This window comes from Emydura macquarii, unplaced genomic scaffold (genome assembly GCF_026122565.2).
Source record: "Emydura macquarii macquarii isolate MOO-44397 ecotype Brisbane River unplaced genomic scaffold, CSIRO-AGI_Emac_v2 contig_3295, whole genome shotgun sequence".
NCBI classification, from domain to species: domain Eukaryota; kingdom Metazoa; phylum Chordata; order Testudines; family Chelidae; genus Emydura; species Emydura macquarii.
The window spans coordinates 2,550,046-2,578,012 of record NW_027133432.1 but is presented as its reverse complement, the minus strand read 5'-3'; the positions used below and the strand labels follow the sequence as shown (position 1 = coordinate 2,578,012).

General features: G+C 40.2%; 1 protein-coding gene across 2 annotated transcripts in view; it reads right to left on the bottom strand.

The window, feature by feature from the left end:
- Window positions 1-11,255: 11,255 nt before the first annotated feature.
- The window catches only part of CD109 (CD109 molecule), a 116,654-nt gene continuing 99,942 nt past the window's right edge, over window positions 11,256-27,967 (bottom strand). The window contains exons 30-33 of one of the 2 annotated variants that reach the window (XM_067532641.1): window positions 22,384-22,526; window positions 17,244-17,400; window positions 16,721-16,823; window positions 11,256-12,680 (exon numbers count right to left, since the gene is read on the bottom strand). In XM_067532641.1, coding sequence (XP_067388742.1) covers window positions 12,484-12,680; window positions 16,721-16,823; window positions 17,244-17,400; window positions 22,384-22,526 — 600 coding nt within the window. In that variant the 3' untranslated portion in view covers window positions 11,256-12,483. Of the gene's footprint in view, window positions 12,681-16,720; window positions 16,824-17,243; window positions 17,401-22,383; window positions 22,527-27,967 lie in introns of those variants that run through there. The other variant, XM_067532642.1, reaches the window with a different exon arrangement.

The window sequence follows — 27,967 nt, the reverse complement described above, 5'->3', positions numbered from 1 at the left end:
AAAGCTGGCATGCTAACTGAATAAAACAGTGCTCTTCTGTTGGGTCCTGCAGCAACCACAGGCACTTATTTTAAACCACAGGCCTGTCAACAAAACCAAAGGGTCGGAATACGACTGGAAGCCACTGGCCTGCAATGGGGACAGTGCAGTGATACCTTCTTGCAGATCCTGCTGGGGTGCAATGAGTGCGATAGCTCAACCACATACAGGGGAATTAAAAGTGTGCGCTGCACACATCTCCCTTCTCCAGCCATCCACCAATACTGGCCGGACCAGAGGGGTCGAGGCTAAGCCTCCACATTCTCCTTACCTTCTCTGAGGTTGTCAGAGCCCCAGTGGAGATTTAAAGAGTTATCCCTTTACTAAGAGGGACTTTGATTCTGCCTGGCTTCTTATATCCTCCTTCCCTATTTCTGCACTGTGCAACGGCCAGGCACGTTAAGTTATAATACTCTTTGTTCTGCAGCACCAAGATGAGAGGCAATAGCTGCTCTAGATTTTTCAGATGCCTTTCACAGATATCACTGTGCTTTACAATGGAAAGTGGTGCAGTCTAATGGCTACAGCCTGGTGCAAGGCATCTGGGATTCTATTTTGGTGCTGCCACTCACTCTCTGACCTGGGTCATCTTTCTTTATCTCAGTTTGCCCATCTGTGAAGTAGATATAGTAATATTGAATCCTGCACTATGCAGTCTTTTCTCCTGCAGAACTGTCTTCTGTTGTCATAGACTTTAAGACCAGAGGAGACAGTTACGATCATCTGAGTCGACCTTCTGCATAACTCAGGCCTAACAATTTCACTCAGTAATTCCTGCTGTATAAAAACATAGGCTTTGCCCTACTGGCTCAGACTCAAGGTCCATGGATCCCAGTATGCTATTTCTGATAGTGCCCAGTACCAGATGCTTCAGATGAAGATAGAGAAACAATCATCTCCCCATATTAGATTTTCTCCTGATCTCTGTTAGAGATTGATTTGATGCATGAGATTTAATATCCATTTCATAGAATTTGCTATAATTAATTATGATACAATTGATGATACGATCAAACCCAATAATATGTGGTTGAGTTAGAGCATATCTTTATGAAAGACCAGCAGACTTGATGTAAAGACTCCAAATGACAGACAGCCATTGCAAAACTGTTCTAATGGTTAGTCACCTCACTTAAAAATCTCCACTTGGAATTTCTAACAAACTTCCAGGTGCTGGATCTTGCTGAAGAACTTAAAAATGAGCTTCTGTCAAAAACTCACTTCTCTTTCAATATTTAACCTGCTATTGTTACAAACAGATTATTATAAATGAAAAGATTATTATAAAAGATTATTATAAATGAAAGAGATTGTAGGAAAAAGGAAAAGAAAGATTATAATAAATGGAAGAGATTGTAGGAAAAAGGAGCAGCAAGGGAGATTTAGGTTAGACATTAGGAAAAACTTTCTAACTGTAATGGTGGTTAAGATCTAGAATAAGCACCCAAGGGAGGTTGTGGAATCCCCATCGTTTGGAAGTTTTTAAGAAGAGGTTAGAAAACATCTGTCAGGGATGGTCTAAGTTTATTTGGTCCTGCCTCAGCATCAGGGGTTGGAGTTGATGACTTCTCGAGGTCCAATGTTTACACAGCAGTTTTACAGCCCCGCAGCCGAAGCCTCAAGAACCCAAGTCAGCTGACACGGGCCAGCCGTAGGTGATTAACTGTAGGACAGACATACCCTTTTAGTCAGTTTAGCCCATCCACCCTCTTCCTCTGTCTTACAGGTGCAGTATGGAATCTCACACTAACTACTTTGTTGTTGATGGAGGTCTGCACAGTCAAAGGGCATGCCTATATTGACGATGGCAAAATCTCCACTGCCAGATTGATCTTTCTGGATCAGTTGAGCGGTCAGTGTAGACCCGCTCAATCGATCAGGAAGTCGATTGAGTAAAACCACCCCTTGAAGTACCGTAGTGCTGTGTCGACGGGAATGCTGTTCCCGTTGGTGCAGCACAGGGAAGACACCGCACAGAAGGGAAGCACAGCAGTCGATGTGAGTTATGCAAGCTATTCTGCGTAGTATGCATAACGCCCATCGACTGCCGCCGAATCTCCAGGTAAGTGTGGACCAGGGCTTAGTTCTTGTGCCTACAAGGTGCACTGTGCTTGATAACAAGATCAAATGCAGTATTAAAAGGAAATACTTTTGAATGCTAGTTTTTGGCTTTGAATAGAATGGCTACAATTTGGAATCCATAGTGTGTTGGTGGCATAGGGTTAGCAATTCCTTTGACTAATGTGCTCCTCTCTCTTTCCCCATAAACTGCAGTTGCTCACTTAGGCCTTTTTCCTACACATTGCAGTAGTTGTTATACTAATCTGTTCATGCTAGGATCAAAGCAGTAAAACATTGAGAACAAATTCAAAACTAAGGGTACACAAACAGGAAAAGAATGATTTGCAGAGCATGCACTTTAATGCATAAATACAGTATCCGCTGTTTTTGTTATTAGAAAATAAACATTCCACAAATCACTGCCTGCTGAAGTTCTCACTGACCTTAAAGATTACCACTATTTACTTCCCAATGTACTAGTAGTGAGGAAAATGTAGGCAGATGGGGAGTGAGCTCAAATGGCAGACATTTGGCATAAAGACAATTGTTCTCTTGGGTTTGAGAAAAAAATATTTTTAGAAAACTATGAAATCGTCTCCCACTCTGGGAATGTTTCTTTCTCTTATAAGAAACAAATTTATAAGCATAAGTTATGTGTTAAGGATAAGAACACAACTAAAAAACATATGGGGAAAGGAGTAAGCACAATATTTTAATTACTTTATTATTAATCTTCTCATTCTGGAAAAAAATATCTTCAGTCCTGCAACGTTTATACACATGGAATGAAAATGCAAGAAACAACTTTGAAATACTACAAGTTTCTCTAATCACCTACTGCCATCTGATGGTATGTTTTCAATAAGTTGTTAGTTATCCCAATTAATGCTCACTCCAGCTAATATACTGTTTTAAATACAGTACTGTATTTTTCAAAGTTTTGAACTAATCTGGTGGATTCACTGATTTTACCTCCATGACACCTCAACTTCAACAACCTGAAGTATTAACTACTTTCAAACTAAGGATTGCTTCCCGGCTGATTATAATTCCCATGAGAAAAGTTTTCCAAACCATGGGAAATCTGAAAATTCAGCGGACATTTATTCAATTATTATTTCATAAATCATGCTAGTGCAGTGTAAGGATTTAATCGTGGTCCCTTGCTGCCATCTAGGCCCCAGTCCTGCAATAAACTGCATGGAAAAATCCCTGCACATACTCCAAGTAGCAGTACATGGGGCTCATTATTGGCACTTAGATCCATATGGAGTTCACTGTGTGATCCTTAGGGGTCTGTTTCTGTTGAAGACAGTGGCAACACTCCCATTAATTTCAGAGTGAGCATGATCACATCCTTGTTGAATGTTGTCACCCTAGCAGAATTTCTTTAGTTAGAATAACTAAGCAAACAACTTGTCAAAAATTAATGTCATCTTTAATAGAATTTCAAATGTGCATCACAATTTGTTTCTGAATAAAAAAAAATCAATTCTAATTTCTAAAATTCTTACATAGACTAGTCTATATTTAATCCCATAATATTCACCATAAAGAATTTATACCAATTGGCTGCAGTCTTTCCAAAATAGCTAAAAAAAGCAAAGATTTTCTTTTAGTATTCTGTGATTTGATTAGAAGTGAAAATATGCATGATGACCTCAGCATAGATCAAAGCAGATACTTGACCATCTTTCAAAGCAACAATAATTCTAGCACAATTGGTTCCGGCCTCAAGGCCTAGGTCAATAGAGAATGAGATGCAGCAGACCAGGACTGATGTGCAATATCAAAGCTGTGTAGAAACATATAGCATATCTGCCTATACTATGCTTCTCTTTAGCCAGTGCTTTTATAGTTCCTTATTTACATTAGCATCAAATTAATCTAACATATTAAAAACCACAATAAAAATTAATGCATAAGAAAATGTCTGACATGAGATCTGAGAATTGTTATTTAAGATTTTGTGTAAGTACCAAGAAACACAGAAACAAATGCATTATATAAAACTAAAGAGAATTCTTTGTTCAGGATCTCTGGTTATATATATTTAGTACTATACAGTACAGTTACAAATTAACGCTTTTACACATCAGAAATCAAATAGCCACAACAAGAAAGAATAAGAATTTGGAATGGTCAGATAACACTAATGCTACCAGACTTTACTGCATAAATAATATTAGTGCAATGATGTTGCAAAATGGCATACAAAAATAGAATAACCTTACTCCACAACTGTACTGTTGAAATCAAACATATGGCGCCTAAGGGCTTTTTACCCAGGGGGAACTAACAAGAAAATGGATCAAGTAGACAATAACTGCTGTTGTATTCTCATCCATAAATTATATATGGGGATATATATTCCTTGAAAACCTTGAAATCATGGCTATGGGTAAGTCCTATATAATTTAATATGAATTAAAGAAATAGGCATCTATAGAAATTATAAATATACAGAATTAAATTGACAAGCAAGTGAAATCCTTTCCATATGTTTCTTGGATCATCCTATATAAATTCTTCAGTAGGCACATAATTCTCTATTAAATTATATAGCTTCAAAATGCTTATAAGAAGGTCATTTTCTTTTAAATTCCAAAGCACTTTTCCATAATGCTGTAGTTAATAACATTCTTCTACCATGTTAAAAAACAGGAAGGAGAAAAACAAAAACAGGGTGCTATATAAAGGGAGACGGTATCTGTATAAAATGTGAGGGCAAATTAGAAAAGGATAAACTATTATGATGGCCGAATTAAGCAAAATACAATGAGGGTGAACTTGACTTCTCTCCTTAAGAGTTTGAGATAGGAAAGGAAGCAAACTAGACATAAATGACCTCAGTGAATTGTCTTTCATACTGTCAACTCTTTTCAAATTTAGCTGTCATTTTACATATTAAACAAATTAAAGAGGTGATATTTATTATTCTAATTTTTTTAAATATATTACATATTCTTAACAGACTACTTCCTACACTATATTGTAGTTATGCTGTATACACATATGCTTTATACAGAGTCCCTGCACCTGTTTAAACCAGGGGTGCTGGAACAATTTGTATAGTGTGGGTTCTGAGAGCATATTGAACCAAACCGTAAACTCTGTATATAATAGAAATCACTTCAAGCCAGTAGGTGCTCCTGCACTCGATGGGTTTTTGAATATGCTCCAGGACTAAAATTTTGAAAAGTGTCTAAAAATGACTGAGGAGCACAAGGTCCATTTTCATAAGTGACTTAGTCACTTAGGAGCCCAAGTCCCATTGGAGGTCAGTGGTAATTAGGTGCTTTTCAAAATTGTCCCTTTCAGATAGATCTCCCTCTAAGGTATATCACAGATGTTTATATGACCCAGTCTGACAAACTGTGGAACTTGTGGTGTCTGGGGGGCTCTGATTTGGACCGCTGGCAGCAGTTGAAAGGCCCCTGTGGGCTAACTCTTCAGTCCATATATAGTCATTATGAAATACTCACAGCTCAGGGCAAACATTGCCCAGTGATTTACAATGATATAATCAAAGATGTACCAAGCTTCTATTTAGATACGTACAGAATTTGGAACATATAGGGTTCAAATTCTTCCCTCAGCTATAACCATGCAGCCACATTGCTTTCAGTGAGATTGCATGGATGAAAATGAGAGTTGAATGTTTTAAATACATTGTATTTTTAGTTCTAATTGTATCCTATATATGGTGATTTCATCTTGCTGGACAAAATAATAATGACTCTATAAACTGAGCATCAATAGTGCATTGTTGAGGAGGGCACTGGGAGCATCAAAGAATATTTAAACAAACAGCAACCATCAGACAACGCACTACAGGACTCCTGTTCGAAAACATTGTTTTAACAGTGCTCTTTAAGGACTTAACCCTGCTCCAGTTGAAGGGTGTGGCCAAATCTTCCAAAGTAATGCAAAAAATGTGTGCGATAAACAATGTTATACAGATTCCTATATGCAATGAGGAAAATTAGAGCATCCACTATTGTGCAATATATTCTCTTACCGCAGATTCATCCACCGCAAATATAAAATCTGAATACTTACAAAATTATCCTGTGACTATGATACAAAATTAAAGGCATTACCTACAATCAAAAAGCGATTTGGTGACATAATTCTTGTCAATAGACTACAGATTAAAGTCACCTCATTGTCAATCTTCTGTTTCGCATGCCAAGTTACATGCTGTGCATATTCATGCCCCCTTTAATATGCTTTAGTGTGGAGGCAGATTTGGATTTTTTTTAATAATGTCCCTGTGGCACATTAAAAAGGACCATTCACATACTGAACATGACACTTTTCATGACAGGATGCAGCATGTCTGATGCTTCTTCGTGCTGTTCATTAGACAGCCAAGAACTCTTTAAAACGTGTGTTGTTTCTGAAAAACAAAGTTAAGCGAACACTAATACAAGCTCTACTGCAAAAAAGTTAGACAAAAGGAAGCTGTATTTCTGGAGGTATTTGGAAAGCTAGGATTAGCTGCAAAAATTTAGGGTTTTTTTTCACTACCTACCTACTGATAGAAAGTAGTAATTCATCTCCAGTACATTTCCACTGGAAAACAAGACTCTTTATCATAATACTAACCTGATGTCAATTTCTCTCTTGATGGCTTAATGTATAGTACAACTCAAAAATAGCCTCTGGGTTCCAGAAATTTAGAATAAATCCGAAGAACTTGACATATTAATCAGTCCTGACTGCTGCCCACCAGAACCAGAGTGCCAGATGAAAGAAGAAATGTCCTCAAAGTTCACCAAGGAGTCAGTATCTTCCAATTCAAAGTGAAAAAATAACTTCCACAGCATATACTAGCTGTGACTGCTCATGCTGTATACATGGGACCAAAGAGCTGACTGATAAACAGGATGTCATAGGCATAGGAGGAAGAAGAATATTTATTTTATACTGGGATCTTGGTTTCCTATAAATTTTGGGCTGTTGAAAAAACCATGGAACTACTACACAGAAGGGCAGATTCCAGACCAGATCCAGGAGCATAGTACTGTACTCAGAAGGAGCCTCATTGAGTTCAATGAGTAAGATACGACCTAATGTGAGTGAGGCCTGATCTACACTAGAGACGTTTGTTGAGAAAAGTCACCTTTTGTCGACAAAACAATCCTGGTGTACACACTGCAATGACCCTTTCATTGACAAAACTGCCGTTTTTTCAACAAAATAAAACCATCTTGACAAGAGGAATAGAGTTTTTTGCGACAAACTTTTAGCGACAAATCATCAGTGTAGACACTGCTATATGTGTTTGTCATGGTAATCGGCCTCTGGAAACGTCCCACAATGCCAATCCTGACCACACTGGATATCCATTTGCACTCCACTTCTCTGCAGCCACCCACCCCTCCCCTTTTGCAGTTATAGTAAGTTTGAAATTTTTATTCCACTTCCTGCTTGATCAGCGTGGAGAGTTTGCATCTCATCATGCCAGTTCCATGCAGCAAACACTCTCCTACCTGGAACACACCAGAGCTGCTGGACCTAATCAGCATTTGGGGGGAGTCTGCCATGCAGCCCCAGCTCCGCTCTAGCTGAAGGAACTTTAATATCTACGGCCAGATTTCTTATGCCATGGTAGAGAAGGGCTATGAGCGGGACACACTGCAGTGCCGAGTTAAAATCAAGGAGCTGCGACACAGCTACCACAAGGCCAAGGAGGCAAACTGTCGCTCTGGTGCAGAGCCAATGAGCTGCCACTTTTACAAAGAGCTGGAATCCATCCTCAGAGGCGACCCCACATCCCCCCATAAATGCCCATGGAGACCTCCATGGCCCCGGGGCCGCCAGATACTGGACTGAACCCCAACGAAGAGGTCATTGATGAGGACGTGAAACTGGAGGATGACCCAAAGCCGGGGAGCAGTTCGGTTGCTGAGGTTGGGAGTCAGAAGCTGTTCTCCACCCCAGAAGGCTACAGTCAGCCCCAGCCCTTCAGCTCAGGATGCAGGAGAGGGGAGCTCTGATAAGTGTTTGGAAGCTGATTCAGCTTGTGTACTGGAGGCAAAGGAGTCCTTAGCTTGGCTAAAACATACAGGTGCTTGAAGGGATAGAAATGCACAGGAGTAGCTGTGTTTGCATGTGCTTTCCTGTTCCCTTGCGCATCTAGGCAGTATGGCTAAGAAGCATGTTAAGGCATGCTGAGATTTTGTAGGTATCCTCCGGTGTGACCTCTAGGAAACTTTCTTGGAGGTACTCCCTGATTCTCTGCCTCAGATTCCTCGGCAGATCAGCTGTGTTTCTGCCCCCTGTTGTAATCACTTTCCCATGCCAATTGACAATCACTTGAGCAGGAACAAAAGCAGTGAAGAGTTGTGCAGCAGAAGCACCCAGTTTGAAGCTGCTCACATGGAGGAGATGCATCCTAGCATCCTTGCTGACTCTAAGGAGCGAGATATTTGCTTGTATGGCCCCTGCCTGTGGAGAATGGTGGCACAATTTGAAATTTGTTTTCCCTATGTACCTGCATTTATGCCCCAAGCGAGCACCCACCCGAACCCAGACCTACTTGTATGATCTTACCCCCCCAACTCACCATTCTCAGGCTGATCAAGGAGCTGTCCTCTGCGCAGGGGGACAGTGAGAATGAGGTGTGTTTCACAGTGATTCATGTGTACTGTTAGGGCACTCACACTAATGGTTTTGTTCATTATTTCTTGTTCTTACACAGATGTGGCCTTCGCAGCTAAGGCCCCTATATTGGCAGAGTGCCTAAGACTGATAAGGAAACGACCCTGGAGATGCAAGGAGAAGATGTTCCAGGAACTCCTCCTGGCCTCTGAGGTGTCCAAAGAGAGAAAAGGACATGGAGACAATCAGTGTCAGAATCTCAGAAGATGGACAGACAGAAACGGAAGGAAAACCAGGAGAGCATTTTAGCTGGCCATGAGTGCATGAGCAAGGCCATGGAAGAGCAGACAGAGCTTCTAAAGACAATAGTGTCTTTGCAGACACAGTTCATGCAAGCTCAACTCCCCATTCAGCCTCAACAGAACTTCTTTCCCTGCACTCCACCAACTTCCCCTACACATTCCTACCAAAGTCATGGACCATCTAGCTACCCCCTTCATTCCACCCCCTCAGACAGCTATGAAAACAACAGCTGGACTTATATGCAGCTGTCATAGCTGGCACTGACCTCCCACTACTTTCTCCCCTCTAGGATTTGTTTAGGTTGTGTGCTGTTTTGTTTTGTGTTTAATAATAAAAGTAAGTTCTCAAAACAAGAAGCACTCTTTATGTGTTGAGTATATGTGCACCTGCCTCCGACACATATGTACAGCTGCATAGCCATCAGAGAACGTTACAGCACAGTTTCAAAAAACACCTGATGGGTTTTCATTGTCAAAATGGGCCCTCAATGCCTTCCTTGTGCATATGGCCCTCTGTTGTGCCCCTCTAATACCCCTTGCATCTGGCTGCTCATATTCAGATGCAAGCTGATACACCTCTGTGGTCCACCCAGGGGCAAACTTCTCGCCCTTAGCTTCACATAAATTATGGAGCACACGGCAAGTGGCTATAACCACAGGAATATTGTCCCCATTTAAGTCCAGCCTGCCATAAAGGCATCTCCGGCGCGCCTTTAACCTGCCAAACGCACATTCATCAGTCATTCGGCACCTGCTCAGCCTGTTATGAAGCGCTCCTTGCTGCTCTCCAGGTTGCCTGTGTAAGGCTTCATGAGCCATGGCATTAGTGGGTATGCTGGGTCTCCCTGGCTCACTATGGGCATCTCAACATCCCCTATTGGAATCTTTTTATCTGGAAAAAAAGTCCCTGATTGTAGCTACCAGTACAGGCCAGTGTTCCTGAAGATATGAGCATCATGCACCTTTCCTGATCAACCCACGTTGATGTCAGTGAAACACGCAAGGTGATCCACAAGCACCTGGAGTACCATAGAGAAGTATTCCTTCCTATTGATGTACTCTGTCGCAAGATGGTCAGGTGCCAAAATTGGGATACGTGTGCCATCGATTGCCCACCACAGTTAAGGAAGCCCACTGCTGCGCATCCATCCACTATTTCACGCACATTGTCCAGTCACAGTCCTTTGCAGCAGAATTCGATTAATGGTCCTGCATACTTGCGATAACACAGCTCCAACAGTGGCCTTGCCAACTCCAAACTGATTAGCAACTGACCGGTAGCAGTCTGGAGTTGCCAGCTTCTACACAGCAATTGCCACATGCTTCTCCACTGAGAGGGCAGCTCTCATTCTCATGTCCTTGTGCTGCAGGGCAGGGGCCAGCTCCACACACAGTTCCATGAAGGTGGCTTTGCGCATTCAAAAGTTCTGTAGCCACTGCGTGTCATCCCCCACCTGCAGAATGATGCGATCCCACCACTCAGTACTTGTCTCATGAGCCCAGAAGCGGCAGTTCACCATGTGCAGATACTCTGTGAATGACAACAGTAATGTGGTGCTGTTTGTCTGCATGTCACTCAGCAGGCCCCTCGGATTCCTGTTCCGATTCGGAGCTCATGATGTACTGCGCGACCAGCCGTGATGTATTCAGAATGCTGAAAGCCACAGTGCAGAGTAGCGCAGGATCCATCTTTTCAGACTGAGATGGTGGGTGCACAGTAAACAGTGGGGAGCCATTGAAAAGATGGCGTGAGTCGCTGCCAGCAACATAACGAATGGCGGCATGGAAATGCAATGCACCATGTGACATTAAGCTGCTCCGCACTCCTCTCCCCCATCCCAGAATTCCTAGTGGCAGAAGCTGCCGCCTTGCACAGTGGGATAGCTGCTCACAATGCACTGTTCTCACTGTTGATACCAAGTGTGGCTGCGTTTTTGAGACAAAATAAGTGGTGTGTGGATGGGCGCGAGCATGGTAATTATAGCACTGTTCTATCACTGAAAAAACTACCGTCGACAAAACTTTCTAGTGTGGACAAGGCCTAAGTGAGACACAATCCAGCTCAAAGTAAATATTCTACTCAGTGAGCCAGATCCAGTGCACATCAAAGTCAATGGGAAGACACACGTTGACTACAATGGGCATTGGATCAGACCCAAAATGAGACCCCCCCACACATTTCTGAAAAATATTTTAAAAGTTAACTCGATAGAGAGACGATCAGACAGACATGTGTTAGACAATTTTTGAACATTCCTAAGCTACATTTTGATTAAAAAGAAAAGAAAAGAAACAGTCCCTTCCTGAAATCAATAATGGGAGTTATGGTTTGCAGGATCAAGTCCTAAAACTAAGCTTAATCTGTGCAGCAGCAGGTGTTTCTGTATATAGCTGCTGCTAGCTAAGGGTGCCCATATCATTAACATAAGGAACACAGTCCTGAGCACCCATGTAATCCACCAATGCATCCTGTAACAGAGGTCCTCTAGAGGAGCAATTCTACAGAGCTCAAGGACACTAGAACTGAGTCATGCCAACTTTGATCCTGGATTCCTGCTGCTGGTCACAGGTCTGCCACTTCCCAGAGTTCAATGGCTAGAACATTCAGTGTGAAGAGGGAAAACAAAATTTTTTTAGGGTATTCAGAAATAAACACAATGCCCCAGGGATGGAATCTCTGCTTGCCAAATTTCATTGTAAGAATCAAAGTCTTCTTTCAATGTAAAGAGTATTAAAAATTTCTGAAACCTTTGAACAGCTTATTTTTTTTAAAAAAATGTGTAACAAAAACTGGCAAAAGCTGACTTCTTTGTAATGGTAAACAGATTTGAAGGTTTTTTGATTATCAGCAACCATGAATGCATCACCTCCTGGCTCCCATAACTGCTTTGTAGACAGCTCCATTTACTTTTCCTATTATCCAATCATGAGCATGTACAATGGAGTTCAATATTAATGTTAAATAGCATTAAGTATGCAGAACAGAGCTGAGCAGGGGACTGATGCAAACCCATAGTTATGCTTACTAAAAGTCAAATCAAATCAAAGGGCAGATAATTTTTCAGAATAATTCCATAAACTAACATTCTTTCTTAATTTTTACCAAACACCTGTCCATAAACAGTAAGCAAAACAAAAACAATGCTGAAAGGAGAAAAAGAACCTTTAGAAAATAGGAAGTTAGCCTTAATTGTTTTCTCAATTAATCTAATTCTGTATTTCTTTAGAAAATCTAAACAACTACAGCATGAAACCAGCATTTAAGAAGTTGTTAAACTTGTCCAGTAGAAACATGAAAGATGTTTTCTGACACAGTGAGAAGTTTAGCTGATAGGCCCAATCCAACTCCTACAGAACTCAATAGGAGTTTAGTCACCGATCTCTCAGGGAGATGCATCAGCTCTTATGAATATAAAACTTTCTTTGGGTGATTTACGGAAATCTTAGAAGTGCAACATAAACATGTGTCTTCTTACACCACCCAGCTCTGCAGCAATGTCACATGTATTACAAACAATAAGCAGAACAGGGAAATCACTGAAGAGTGCTGAAACAAGCCATCATTGGAGTCTGTATCTCTTTTGCAAAGGCTGCAGTCATTTTCACAGAAGACGCAAGGTGACAAGCCTTGCATCACTTCTGAATTGTAGCTTCTAACTGCTCTTCTTCCTGTTCAGAGAGGTTAGTAAGCATTAGTTTCTGATCTTAAATGGAATCATTGTCCAACAAACAAATATTTAGTCTGCATTTTCACAGCAGTTTGATATATTTTGTCCTTGTTTCTTTCTTAAAATAAATACTTGGAATGAACCAAGCCACTGAAATACTATGACTTCTAGTGGAATCTAGAATGCAAGAGGAGAAAAACAATGCTTTTAATTCAAATCCATCACCAGCAGTTGGCCAACGCTTAAGAAAAAATAATAACTTACAGCTGTATATTGCAGCTACAAACAATAATAGCAAGAGGAAGCTTATTCAACTTCATAGGGAAAGTATTTTTGAAAGGATGCAACCAAACACTAATGCAGACTGGGGCAAATACCAGAAAAAATTTCCTTAAGTATCTGCTCAAATTTAGAAATGAATCTTTGCCCCTTTTTGCGTTCACTTTCTGCCAGCACTGAAGTATTTGCAATGTGTTCGCACAAACACTGAAAGAAAGGTAGTTTTAATTGATCCACAGTCACAGAGAAAAAGTAGGACTGATCGGAAATCTTCTGCCTAAATATTTTTCCATTGGAAAATGGCAATTTATCAATATCGAAACATTCTGCCAGAACGTGCTGATTCCTAGGCAAATTTCCTGCCAGCTCACCCACCCATCTCCCTGGCTTCTTGGCAACCCACCTGGAAGGCCACTGAGCAGGAGCTGGAAGCACAAAGACCCCAGCTCCCATGCCCTCCAACTCTTCTACTGGGCTGCCAGGCTCCCTGGCTTTGCAGAAGCCCCTGTGGTGGGGAGTTTGGGAGCCAGGATTCTCAGGCTCCTTTACAGCTCACCAGAGCCAAGTCTCACAGGCTCCCTGGGAACCTGAGGAGTACATTTTGTTTCGGAGGCAGCAAAACATACCTGTTGCAGAATCATTTCAGTATTTCCAAAATGACATGCTGCAGAATTTCATGTCTGCAAAAAATGTCAAGTTTTTGTCTTTTCATCCCGATTCAGGATGGAAATCTTTCCAAAACCTCAATTTTTTTTGCAGAAAGGAAATGTAGTTTCCTGGCCAGCTGTAGATAAAACACTGCTTGACACAGCCAGGAGATAAAGGCTCTCCAAACTCCTCATCAGAGCCCTGGCATAGAGACAGTTAATTAGATTAGACAAGGTTCTGCAAACACCCTTCACAACTAACATGCACATCCAATTATTTTCTCTCAGCAACTGTGAGTGATGACAGAAATTTCCAGGGCACTTAATGCACTAAAGCACCTAGCATATGTCATATGGGATGGAACACTACTTATTAAAATAGCAAGGGAAACAATTCACAAACCTCTTGCCAGAGTCCGGGCACAGGGGCCCATTGTACTGCCTATGACACTTGACTAAAGACCATCATGGACAATATTCCTTTGACTGTAAAAACATGCATTGGCAAAATTACTGCTTCACTAATTTATATTGGCTATCCTACAATGCATTAGGAATGGCCTGCTTGTAAAATAATATGTGAAGCCATTTTTTTCTTTATTTAGCATTAAAACTGTGGAGTATTTGTAGTTTATAGTGTAGTTTTTTAACACCACCACAAGATGTAATTATACATTACATTCACATTTTACACCTCTAAATGATGCATTATTAAACAATCACTGTGTTCAAACATAGAGGATAATAAGATAAGTGATAGCCAATACGGATTTGTCAAGAACAAATCATGCCAAGCCAATCTAATTTCCTTCTTTGACAGGGTTACTGGCCTAGTGGATAGGAGGGCAGCAGTAGACATGATACATTTTGGTTTTGGCAAGGATTTTGACATGCCCCACATGAAATTCACATAAGTAAGCTAGGGAAATATGGTCTAGATTAAAGCAGTATAAGGTGAGTGCACAGCTGGTTGAAAGACCATACTCAAAGAGCAGTTATTAATGGTATACTGTCAAACTAGGAGGATGTATCAAGTGGGTCCCGCAGTGGTCTGGGGCGCAATATTTCTATTAACAACTTGGAGGACAGACTGGAGGGTATGCAGATGACACCAAAATGGGAGGGGTTGCAAGCACTTTAGAGAACAGGATTAGAATTCAAACTGATATTCATAAATTGGAGAATTGGTCTGAAATCAATAAATGAAATCAAATGCAAAGCACTGCACTTAGGAAGGAAAAATCAAATGCACAAATATTAAATGAGGAATAACTGGCTAGGCAGCAGTATTGCAGAAAAGGATCTGGAGGTGATAGTGGATTGCAAGTTGAATCTGAATCAACTGTGTGATGCTGCGGCAAATAAGGTTGATGCCATTCTAGAATGTACTAACAAGAGTGAAATCTGTAAGACAGAGAAGGTAATTGTTCCACTGAACACTGGTGATTTCCTCAGCTGGAGTACTATGTCCAGTTTTGGGCACAATGCTTTAAGAAAGATGTGAACGAACTGGAGAGAGTCCATAGGAGAACAACAAAAATTATAAAAGTGTTAGAAAACGTGACCTACAAGGAAAGGTTGATAGACTTGGGCATGTTTAATCTAGAGAAGAGAAGGCTGAGGCAGACATAACAGTATTCAAATATGTAGAAGGTTGTGATAAAGAGAATGGAGATCAATTGCTCCCCATGTTCACTAACAATAAAACAAGAAGTAATCAGTGTAATTTGCAGCAAGAGAGATTTAGGTTAGGGTTAGATATTAGGAAAAACTTTCTAACTCTAAGGGTAGTTACACATTGGAACAGGTCACCCAGAAAGGCTTTGGAATCACTGTTATTGGAGGGGTTTAAAAACTGGTTAGGCAAACACCTTTTAGGGATGGTCTAGGCATACTTAATCCTTCCCTAGCATGGGGGGGGATGGACTTGATGTCCCCTTAAAGTCCCTGCAACCCTACATTTCTATGAGTCTATGATTTATTTATGCATTGTAAATTCAAAAATATTAAACATTCACTAGGTCCTTTTTGGAGTTTAGCTCATTATCAATGCTACACATAAAGGCTAAATCCTGCAGAACTCAGCCAGTCCTGAAGTTAATGGAAATTTCACCAAAGTAAGTACTGCAGGAATTGGTCCATAGATTGTAGCCATTATGTATTCATGTCATGCACAAATGGACAGTGTGTTAATTAACACCATAGGACTTAAACACTCTTTAGGATGACAGGATACATTAATTACTTCTGCCATTTCCTTAATTTTGATCTCTATGATATGATTATATTTATTCTTTATAGGTTGAATGAATTATCTCCTTCCAGATAGAATACTTTGTAAAAGAACACTCTGCCATGGAGTGTTTGGATTTCCTCTATATCATACTAAGGGATGGACAAACAAAACTGGATAAAATAACCGGCACAATCCTTTCAACCCATTACTCAAACCAAACCCAAATCTTTATTAAAGTTTAGGTCAGTTTGTAGTAGGAAGACCCAGCCCTCTGCCATTTTCTCTGGCCTATCTTAACCTCTTCCTCACTCTCCTATGATTCCCCACTGCCTCCTACTTTACCCGAGAGCTTTGTACATGACTGAATTTCTTCAAAACACATTCCACACCTAAAACAGAACTTGGGAAATATTTTTGCATGTACATAACTATTGAAATCAAAATACTGGCACTCTCTCCTCTGAGTTTAAATAAGAAACAGATGGAAGGACCACCTGAAAGATAATCATTAGCTTGGTAACTGAAGCACACTAGGGTTCATACTTCATTTTGATAGTTCTGGAAACACACTGGGCCAGATTCTCAGCTGGTATAAACTGGCTTCAATGAAGTTATGCTGATCTACACCAGCTGAGGAATTGCTTCATTAAGACTAAAATACTGTATAAGAGATAATAGTGATTCATTATAACCCTTGACACATTTGGAGGTTACTGGACAGCAACCTGTCTATGGCATTTGTAAGGTATCAAGTGACTTTTCAGTGCAATATGGCTTTTTCTTGATCTTCACATTTTCACTGTTTATTTTCATGAATACAATAATTGCATATTTTAGCTTGTGAATCACCATGATCTATCAAGAATGACTGACACTTACTGGGTTCATAGTAATCCATTACAGTTACCGAGGTGCCTTGAGTATTTGCCACTTTGAAGTCTCTCACAGCAGGAATATCCACACAAACCTGTGTTTCATTTAGCTAGAAAAATACAAGAGAAACATTCAGAGAACTCTAGATATGGTGGTGGGAGGGGGGAGAGGAATGGGGACTAGATGATTGGTTGTTCTAAAAACTCACTTCTAAAGACCAGGGTCTGGATTTAGGCCAGTAACTGATTTTAGTGGAAATTTAGCCTCATCACAGATCACTTAAATATCTTACATAAGGGCTCAATCCAGCAAGCCTGTACTATATAAGTAGTCTTTACCTACAAATGTTGTCTGTTGACAACAGTGGAATCACTCATGCCATATGAGTAATGGTTTGCCCTTACTGACTCCCCAAAGATGTAATTATGATTTTTATAAAGGCGTCCTTTTGAATTTAAGTCAAATAATTGTGGAGAGTTAAGGTTAGCATCTCTCATTACAAATGAATATTCTTGTTTTTTCAACTTACAGAGTCTAAATATAGGTTGACTTTCCCATTGTCCTTTTCCATCTTCTTAACTGGACCATCTAATGAAATGAAATCTGGTGATACAGAGAAGCCACTGAGTAAGCCAACCTCCAGGAGGACCATACCACTCTTTGAAGATGCACTGGACCCCAAGTACCTTTTTTAAAAATGGAGACAGGAAAACTTTTAATAGAAATCAAATATTCTACCATTAAAATAAAACATTCTTCTATTTAAACTCCTCATTATAATATAGCTGGTATAATTATTTGGGAAACGAAGGAAAGAAGTTATATTTGAGAACAGATGTGGAATTTCTAAAGTTTTAAGCTACTCATTTAGCATAGTCTGAAAATTAATGATAGAGACAAATATTTATATCTCAATTCCCCCTAGCAACTCCAACCACAGGACCAAGGAGTATATTTACCTCTGAGCAAAGAGCAGTATTGCAATTATTTGAAATATGCAGGAGCCTAATCCTGATCCATTGAAGCCAAAGGGAGTTTTCCCATTGGCTGCAGTAACAGCAAACATGGGCCCCAAAAATGCAGAATAGTAATATAATTATGTGTAAATCTTAAAGGGGGCCTACATATTGTACACTGCTGGGATTCTAAAACCATATCACTTGATGCTACCTTTTTTGGTGTTTTTGTGTAAATGTATGAATTGAAGAAACTATTAAACTTGCTCCTTATTTCTCAGATAAGGGTCCATAATTCACTTAATGGAATCACTTGATTACCTCTCCAACCTCCAATACAATTTTAAAATGATCAATACATATTATTGATCTGGTTTTGGAAAAAGAAAGCTTAGCAAATTTGAGTTTTCCATTTTTTCCCTAATATTGCTTATTATAGCATCTTCTGACAGTTGGAGAATCACATGCTGAACATCAAAGCTGTACTTTACAGCAGAAGTCTAACATCCCATGGTACACGATGGAATCATTAGAATATATTTATGGCTTTTTATTCTACAAGTAACACTTATGTACCCAGCAAAGATCGTTTCTTTAAATAAAATAGGTGGCACAAGCTGTCTCCTTGGCACGAAGAGTAAACCACCGTGGTTATCCGGGGATGGAGCGTGTCTCTAATCTGCATTTTGAATGCCTGACAGTAGTTGAAAGTAATTGAATAAAACTATTCCTTTGTAGATTTGGATGGTTTAAAAAAGGGGAAGATTTGCTTTTCAAAGCAATTCTATTAAGCCTGACAGCATGGCTGATTAAATGCAGATATGACTTCGAAAGAAATACAACACAACTGTTGACTTCAGTTGGCTCATGAGATTAGAAAAAAAGTGAAACCATCTGTTGGATGATGCACTGTGCCAAAGTAGCTGCTATTGAAAACAAATAACTGAATTGGAGCTGGACATAATTATGTCTGTGTGTTAATAATTACAGCTGAGAGGATACAGAAACCTCCAAGTCATCTAACCAGTCTGGGTGCCACCAAGATGACAATGGGTAACCCAACCAACCTGGTTCCCCCCCTAAAAGTGTGTCAGATCTATCCCAACAATTACAAATGCTCCTTCTGCCAAAAAAACAGAGAGAAGAATAGTCCCAGCTGTTGCCTCTTCAGCAACATGGGCCGTTAAAAAACACACATACACACACAACTAGGAAAATGGCTAGTGATAGATTGCTAGAGGAATTGTCTCATATCACAAAGTTCCAGCCCATGGTTTCCTTAGCTCAATTAAGTGACAAGTTTTTCTTTTCACTTCCTTCCTTCTAAGAGCTGTAGCTCCCCTCTGCACCATGCAGCAGAGGGCAGCAAATGAGCATAGACATCAAGCATATGTAGCCAGTAAGCATAGAAGGCAGAATGAGTAGAGCTAATGAAGCACGCCTTCCCATTGCTTGGGTACAGCAGAAATCCTACTGCATGCAAGGGGCAAGGCCATCCAGAATCAGAAACGGCAGCACTTGCTCCTCTAGCAATCTGGTCTAACCAAAAATCCATCCGGCCACTCTCTCAGTTCAGGGCAACTGCACCTGTATTCCCTTTCTATGGTCCAACAGGGGCACCATCTCTCAGGCTTCTGCCCTCCAGCACCATCACCCTTCCTGGGTGGAAATATGGTTCTCTTTCCTTTCTGACCCAGGGATCTCCAGGCTAAATAGCTCCCTGCCATCACTGCCATTTCCAACAGAGGCCGGCTGCCCAAGCAGCCCACTTGCTTTCTATTCAGGGATGGTTAACAGTGGGACTGCCCACAGTTATAGTTACCACACAGCTCTTTCTATGCAAGCCTATTTTATTCTTAAGGTAAAAGCATTACAGAAAAAACATATTAAAAACTATGAAAGAATCTACACACATGCTAATAAAGTTAATCAGAGAGCACCCCTACCCTAACATGGGCTCTGACAGGAGCTGCCCTTCAACACCCCACCCATGGGGTTTCCTTGTTTTTTCAAGTTCATCACAGCTTCAGCTCAGAACAAACCCCCAGTCTTACGGGGCCTCAGTAGGCCCAGTCTTTCCAACCATTCCCTCTGGCCTGGTGCCCTCTGTGGACCCAGGTTCCTGTCTGTTTGCTGGATCAGGAAGAAGGCCCTGAACCTGTGTAGGTTATTTATCCAAAAATTCTTCTTTTGTTTGTTGGCCCCTGGGGAATCCAGTTTGAACTAATATATTTGCACATCCCCAAGCGGCGGCTCTAAAGAGGCTGATAACTGGAAGAATTACATTAGCATCCCCCTCCTCCTTGAGGAGTTACATTCAGTGCCACAATAACACACACACGCGGTTGCATTTTGAACACAATAGACCCCAGGGTTATTAAACCTAATTCAATAAGGTTTAACTTAATTCAGTAAAGTTTATCTTAATTCCATAAGGTTTGTCCAGGACGTTACAGGATATTGTCAGTCTGGCACGGCTTCCAGTAGGAGATTTGGTGAGACATCACAAACTCAAAGCTCAACAGATGACACACAGTGTGCAAATGTTATTCAGTTAACCTAGTGCTTTGGCCAAGGTCAGCTCAAGAGCTGGTTGAAGCAAGACAGAATTTCTGTTGGTTGGTATTGGAAAAAACATTGAGGGGTTTGCAGCCATTGGCCAAAGATGCATACCCTTAACTAGTCAAACCAGCCCACAGTTTAGGAATTCTCCTGAACTAACAACCTGCATCTTGCTATGACTTCTAGATTATACTGAAATGAAACATCACATCATGTTATATGGATTCCAAAATGACGAACTATAAAATTACTCGGGCATTCAGTACACATGGCAAGAACAGTGTCTCATTTATCAGAGAAAAACAGTATTTTATCTGAACCCAGGTGCAGTTCCATTACACTAAGGGTCAAATCCGACCCAAGATGCATCAACACAGGACTCGTGTGGACCACCTTAGGCTCCACACTGATGGACCTTGGTCATGAATGGTCATGTACTGTCCTAAAGTGGTTGTACAGAGAACGATGTGAAAGGTGGCAGTGCCTCTCAGCATCCATATACATACATACATACATATAAATATTATTATTTGTATTATGATGGCAGCACGAGGTTGAAACTGTGATCAGGGCCCCATTGTGCTAGGCACTGTACAAACAGAGTGAACACAGTCACTGCCCTGAGGAGTTCACAGTTTAAACAGATAACATACTCAGGATGTACGGTGAAGGGGTATCACAAATAAGCAGTGTGAACGATGTGATGGTTTGCAACCGTCATATTTGCAGGGAAATTATTCTAATGTCACAAGAAGGGGGCTGCGATTTCAAGGGAGGAAATATTCAACAGGAACAGATAAGCTCTTAAAGATTGTTTTCCTCCCAGTGTCCTTGATAGTAAAGCACAAAAAAGAAGGAAAATATGTAAATATAGGATATAAAAGCACAATGCCCTTCAGGGCTTTTCTGTGAATTATCCAGTGTTCTTGAACCACAACAGGATGTGTCTAGTGAGAAAAGGACAACAGAAAGACATTTTCTTTAAACGCTTCCCTTTCATACTCTATATATTCAATGTCATGCCAAGTAGCAAAGAAAGCCAGCAAAGGAATTAAGAACACAATTCTGTTGTGTGACTGGGTGATATAGACAGACTCAGTGATAACTAATGAGATATGGAGGTTCTATGTCACCTCTTCACTGCTACCCCAAATATAAAAGCTGATAACATTTGATGGCTAGTCAGTGGCCTGTGGGAAGTGAGTTTGGTGATCTGAGTCCACTTCCAGTGGACACGTATTCACATCACAAAAAACACTATCACAACTGGCATCCTTTGTTCCACACTTGGAATGAAAACAAAACCTTTTGATTGTTTTTGCAATAACAGCATCCATTTTCACACTGAAACTAGCACATTTCAATTTGAGATATGGAAAGGGGCAGTGTATATATGTGTCAGTCATGCTCTACAGTCTGGTAGTTAGGGCACTGCCTTGTGATGTGGGAGATTGGGGTTCAAGTCCCAGCCCTGTCTGAGTCAGAGCAGAGAGTTTTTCATCTCAGATCAGACTGAATAGGGACTTCAATTTAGGTCTCACATATTTGAGGCCAGTGCTCTAACCACCATGATACAGAACATGAGAGTCTTGCTCTCCCTGTTCGTCAGCCTAACCAAGTTTTTCTCAAAACCAATATGTCATCACAAAATGTTTCAGTTTCAACAAAACAACATACTGTGACAAAATTTTATTCTGTCAAAAATGTTCTCCACCAGCTCTACTTATTCACAAATTTCTCGGAGATAAAATCTGCAGATCTTATATAGTTGAGCAGCACACGTAACCAAAAACCTTTGAGACTTCAAATGATATTATTGTGCATATAAACACTTCCATATATCACTAACCTTTATGAAACCTTCATACTTAATGTATGCAAACTTAGAAAAAATGAGATAACTAATGGCAGCTTTGCTTTTGATAACTGGCAATTAATAATCTGTTCAGATCAAATAAACTCTCTCTCTTTGGTAGTTTAAATATTTGCTTCTGAGTTTAACAATTAGCCCTTTCTATGAAGTCATTCATTTGTTATTTAGTAGATATGCATCTAAATCACAGGCATTAAAATACATAGTTAGTACCTCTTAAATAATATCAATACTGCACAGCTAAGAGAAGCAGCAGAAGCACCAAATGAGTTACTTACCTTGTACATACATTTAAGGTCAAATGGTTTATGTCATTTTTGTCATCTTTTACAACAACATTTAAGTCAAAAGCTTCTTGACTTTGGACAGATCTGCGCCTTCTATCAGTGACTGAATGTTTCACATTGTAAATAATGTTGAGCTATGGGAGTAAAAACACAAAACATAGATGACATTTGCACAACAAAAATGAGTTCAATAAGACAGTCAGTTAGATCTCAAAGTGTACAATGGTAGAGCTCTAGAGAACAGATCATACTAAATGTAGCAATTGTCTAAAATCTGGATTCTTACATTTCTGTTTGTGGTACAAAGTCAGCCTTCAGTATCCACTGAATACTTTTTGTTGACAGATCAGTGATATTCAAAGGAATACAGAAAGTGTCAGGAAGCTACATGTGCAACATTCTGAATGTTATGATACAGTGCCATCCACTAAGACCCTAGCAGGACCTGACTGAGGAAAACTTATTAATTCTGTGAAACCCAGGAGTTTCCGAAGTAGCTTCCACTGTTTTATAATGTGCACTGCTGCAGATCTTTCCTGTCAATTCTGAAATGCAATGAAAGAAAACTCTGGACAATGACACTAACAGAGCTAAAAAGAAAAAATGTGCTTGTACCTGGGAATATGGAAGGCAAGCAATAGAATAAACTCCCAAAATAGACAGTTTTATTTACAGAATTTACCTTGATCCTTTATGTGTGATCTATATCATAGCAATTCTACATTCAAAACAGATGATGGTTAGCATTTTATGTATGTCTAGGATCAATACATTATAGATATATATTTATTTAAACTTTAATAAGGACCCATTTGTCACATCAGCTACTTCATTAATACAAAGATACCACCATAGTCATCAGCTAAACACAAATCAGAAATATCAGGAACTGAGTTTTCCCCTGCCTGTTCAACTAATGCATGTCTCCGCCAGGTGATCTACACAAGGATGTGACATTCTATCTAACAGAGGACAGCGGTATACGTATAAAACAAGCCTATACATTAGACACCATTTCAGAGGATTCCTGATGTATTTAATGTAGTAGATGTGCATCAGCTGCTTAAATCAGCTGCAGAAGTTTTGGAACAAAAATTTCTTCAGGAAGGTCTGTCTAACTAGATGATGATCTGATTAACACAACATTTTAGGAAAGTATAAATGTGAACAGCCTGAGGTCAGGGTTAAAGAACCAGGAGCACTTTCGTGTGATCAATCATGAGAAAACATTCACCAAAGAAAGGGAAATGGCTGGCGTGGCGTAAAGGACCAAGCCTGCCAGATACAAAGCATTCAGAAGCTGTGGAGAGTCAAACATAAATGTCATATGCCTTAGACTGATAAACTTGCCATGCGATACTGATTTGTAATAGCAATATCTTCCCACTGAAACATGGCCTACCAGCATGGATGGCAGGGTAAGGTATCTGGAAAGGGACCAGAGGAACAGTTTATAATTCAGCACCTGAGGGAGAAGAGCACTCGGTACAATTGAAAGCTCAACTTTGAAATTCCTAGAATGACAAAAAACGACTACAAGATGGTGAGAAAACTTTTACTCTGAAGTGCTAATAAACATTTGTCAGACTTGCGATTATACCCAACAAAAGGGAAGTCAGTTTTTATAAAGATTTAATATACAAACCAATACTCTTTCCCTGTCTTCTTGGCCTTCTGGATAAATCTCTGAGAACAGCAGAGAGAACTTTACTTTCTGCTAATTATAGGAAAATAGCCAGAGAGTTGCTTTATCTTTTTAAATAAAACTAACTGACATACATCATTATGCACCTCACTCCAACAGCGAAAGGGGAGATTAGAAGAGTATCTAGGAAATTGTACCATTGTCATACAATTGTTTAGAATGGTGCCAGGCAATGAAAGAAAAGATTCTGGTCTAAATTCAAAGGTACCATAAAGCATGGTGCAAGTTACATGCCAGTAAGTCAGTGCAAGCAGAGGGGCCTTTAATTTTCTGTGAGCTGCTTTTCCTGCTCTCTCTTCTGACCCTTTGTTGTGTAAGTTCTACCACATACTCCAACTTCCAGATGTTGACTCCTGTCATTTTGTACAGCACCTCTGAATTTAGCACCCAAATAGAGAGATGATTCAATAAACACACCACAAAGATGGCAAAACACCATGGGTTCTGAAAGGAAAACTTCTCTTGAACAACAACATGTCTCGAGGCAATTGAACAAGTTCAGGAATAACACAGAGGAGAGAGTGACTCTAGCGGTCAGTTTACTGGAGACATGCTGTACATTTGGTAAAGTCAAGCTGGAACACGTACAGCAATTTGTCATCACAGGAAAAATGTTGTTTTAGCTTTTGCCAGGAAAAGCAAATGATTGAGAATTTACCACCAGCACAGAAACATCTGAAGCAACATACTGAGCAGGTTAATTAGCAAACATTTTACTGGCATGAGTTACTGCTGTCGAGGTCTGATTTTTCCTTCCTCTCTTCTCATAGATAAAGGAAGGTTCACACAGGAATGGAAACAGTTCTTAGATATAAACAAGTTAACTGAAGCCACCTTCTTTGGTGCAGCCAAACTAAGTAGCAGAGGTTCAATTACCATAGCTAAAGGCAGAACTCGTCCACTCTTCTTATAACAGAGGAATACTGGAGCAGGTCCGGGAGCGGAAACTGAAATTTAATATTTTGCATCCAAAAAAACTTGAAGAAAATAACTTAAATGGTGTCACATCCAAAAAATGTGTGTTACTTTGAAGGTCTCCATACAGTCAAGGACAACTTCCTCTCCTTTTCTTATTCTTAAACTAGCACCATGAAAAACATGTATTTGGCTGAGGGCATTTTTTAAAAGAAATATTTTCAGCATTGTCTCTCTCCAATTAATTTTTTTCTCCCTTTTAATCATTTATTAACCTTGGTGAAAATGTGTTGGGAAAACGCACATCCAAGGCCAGATCCTCAGCTGGTGTAAATCACTGTACCTGGGGATCTGGCCCTTTGTCCAAAATGTTTAAGGAGAGGAAAGACTGATTTCTTTAGGACACGTATACTTTCTGACCATTCCAGGCCAGAGCTACCATCCTTTTCAAAATGTAGGGATGGACTAATCCTGCTCCTCTCCAAGCCAGGAAGATGGCTTGCTGTGCAAGTTTATCAACTGCAAGACTAAGAAAGACTGCAAGAAAAATGTCTGCCTCTCTGTAATTATACCATCCAACATAAATAATTTTCATGGCATCTCAGATGGTTTGGAGTAGAGGCAGTTGAAACTCGAGACATACGTTGGAGGAGGTTACAAAGTAGCTAGTAGTGTCATCAAGAATGATACAGGTTTGTCTAAGAATCTATCTTGTGGAGAACTAAGTTTCTTCCAGTAATGGCCAGGCCTTGGGATCCCAAGAGGAGATGGCATGGTACTTTCTGGTATTTAAACAAATCAGTGTGTGACATGCTACATCTGGAGATAAAGTCAGATCTGTGGAATAGCGTGTATGACTACTGCATTCTGAAAAGGTCTAGGACAGTGAAACCCAGCTGAAGAAATACGATCATGTTGTCATACGCTATCTGATTTAACAGACAAAATCCAGATCCTACTTGCAGGTGGGAAAAAGAGAAATCTGAACAATTGAACAATTTCGGAGCTCCTTCCTGAAGCTCCTCCTTCCCACCAAGGAAAGCAGATGAAAAGAAGTGGTCCCAGCTAAGAATAGTTTTATTGGATGAAATGCCTTACTCCAATGCCTTGTCTTTGCTCTGCCAAGGTGCAGGAGGAACACAAGGGTAAAGATAAAATCACAGCATCTCTGCCTCTAAGCTACAAGAAGAAATACAACCGAAGAGTGATTTCGTTTAAGCAGATGAACTGGATATAATAGTGTAGACCTTTGTACATCTGTTTGGTTTCTGAACCTCAGTATTCATGGTAGTCTATTAAAAATGTACATTATAGTGTGTTTGGATTAATTGCTGAATTTGAAATGAGCTTTGCCAAATACTGACAAGTTAATAGTTTTTAACAACCATGCAGTATTTCTCAATAATGGTGAAGGTTAAATAGTATCATTGCTCTTTGGAAACCATCCCTGCTAAGTTCCCTGCCCGTCCCTTTTTGATATGATGGATGAGCAAATGTTGCCCCACTGAGATATTTATTCTCATTATGACTCACTGTGTGGATTCTAAAATTATCCTCTAATTTATTGGAACTTTGCTGTAAACAGAACCAGCATTTATGGAGATGCATAAAAAAGACTGATGATTTATGAGTCTTCAGGCATTGCAGCTTGATGCTGAATGAACAATATATATCTTTAACTGCTCTTCATTGCTAATGTCCAGTCACGCAAATTTCATTATGAATGTTATTTATCCAGATGTATATTTATCATTTTAAAAGAATAAGCTCTCAGGTCTCTTTCCTGATCTCCAAAATGTGTCAGGACATCGAAGAGGAGATCCAACAGATTATAAGAAACCTGAATTGCAATTTTGTTCTGATTTAAAGACTAATGGCCAGGATCAGCTCTTCAGTATGGATTAAGCTCAATTTTCCCTGTGTAGGATTAGTAATGATTGGCGCCTTTTCAAACACTGTGGTAAAATAGGCTATAACTACCAGATATACAGTGATCTATATTTTTAAATAAAGAGACATGGGCTTAATCCCCATGCTAGATAAGATCTAGCTTTTCCATACTGTCTGCTACAGGGTTTCTTGCTCCTTCCTCTGAAGCATCTCACAGTGACTACCGTCATATAGGATACTGGACTAGATGGACGGAAGGCCTGATTCAGAATGGCTATTTTTCCTGCACAAATTGCCTCTGAAATTTCATTGAACATAACAGATAAGGTTCACTTCTGCAGTTGAGCTCTGCCAGGTAGGAAACTGAGAAGCCTAAGGGAGCCAGTTACTGGTCCCTGAATCTGAGGACCAATCGGTGCTAGCCCTAGCTTAAGAGAGAGCAGACAAAAATCAAGTTAGGGCTGCTTGAACTCATACCATAAGGTCCTCTGGATCCCAATAGAGGTTTGGCAAAGTGAAGTTCCACTACACTTCTTTTCCTTCCCTTCTCCACCCCCTCCCACATTTCCCTTATACTGGGGTAGGGTAGCTGGTGCAAAACATTCCCTACTGGCAGACTGCAGGCAGAATTGAGCCTCCTTGTGTTGTCAGAGCAGCACAACATCCCTGAAGCCTAGTGAGGAGAACGTGGCCTTCTTCATTTTCTGCGCTAAACAGTTGTGAAGTATTTAAACAACTGTGACAGCTCAGAAGTGGGAAAGGTAATCTATAAATTACAAAGAGTGTACCCATGTTCTGCACTGATTTATAACCTATGCAATCCCACTGGCTTCAGTGATTGTGCAGGGGAAATGTCTCCACAGAATTTGGCTCACATAATTTTGGCAATTAGTAGAGTGCCTTGGGATTCATTTAAGGTGCTGTATAAATACAAGCTGTCTGCAGTGCATTGTGGTCATATTGGTCCAGGATATGAGAGAGACAAGGTGGGTGAGGTAATATCTTTTATTGAACCAACTTCTGCTGATGAGAGAGACAAGCTAGTACCTCACCTGCCTTGTCTCT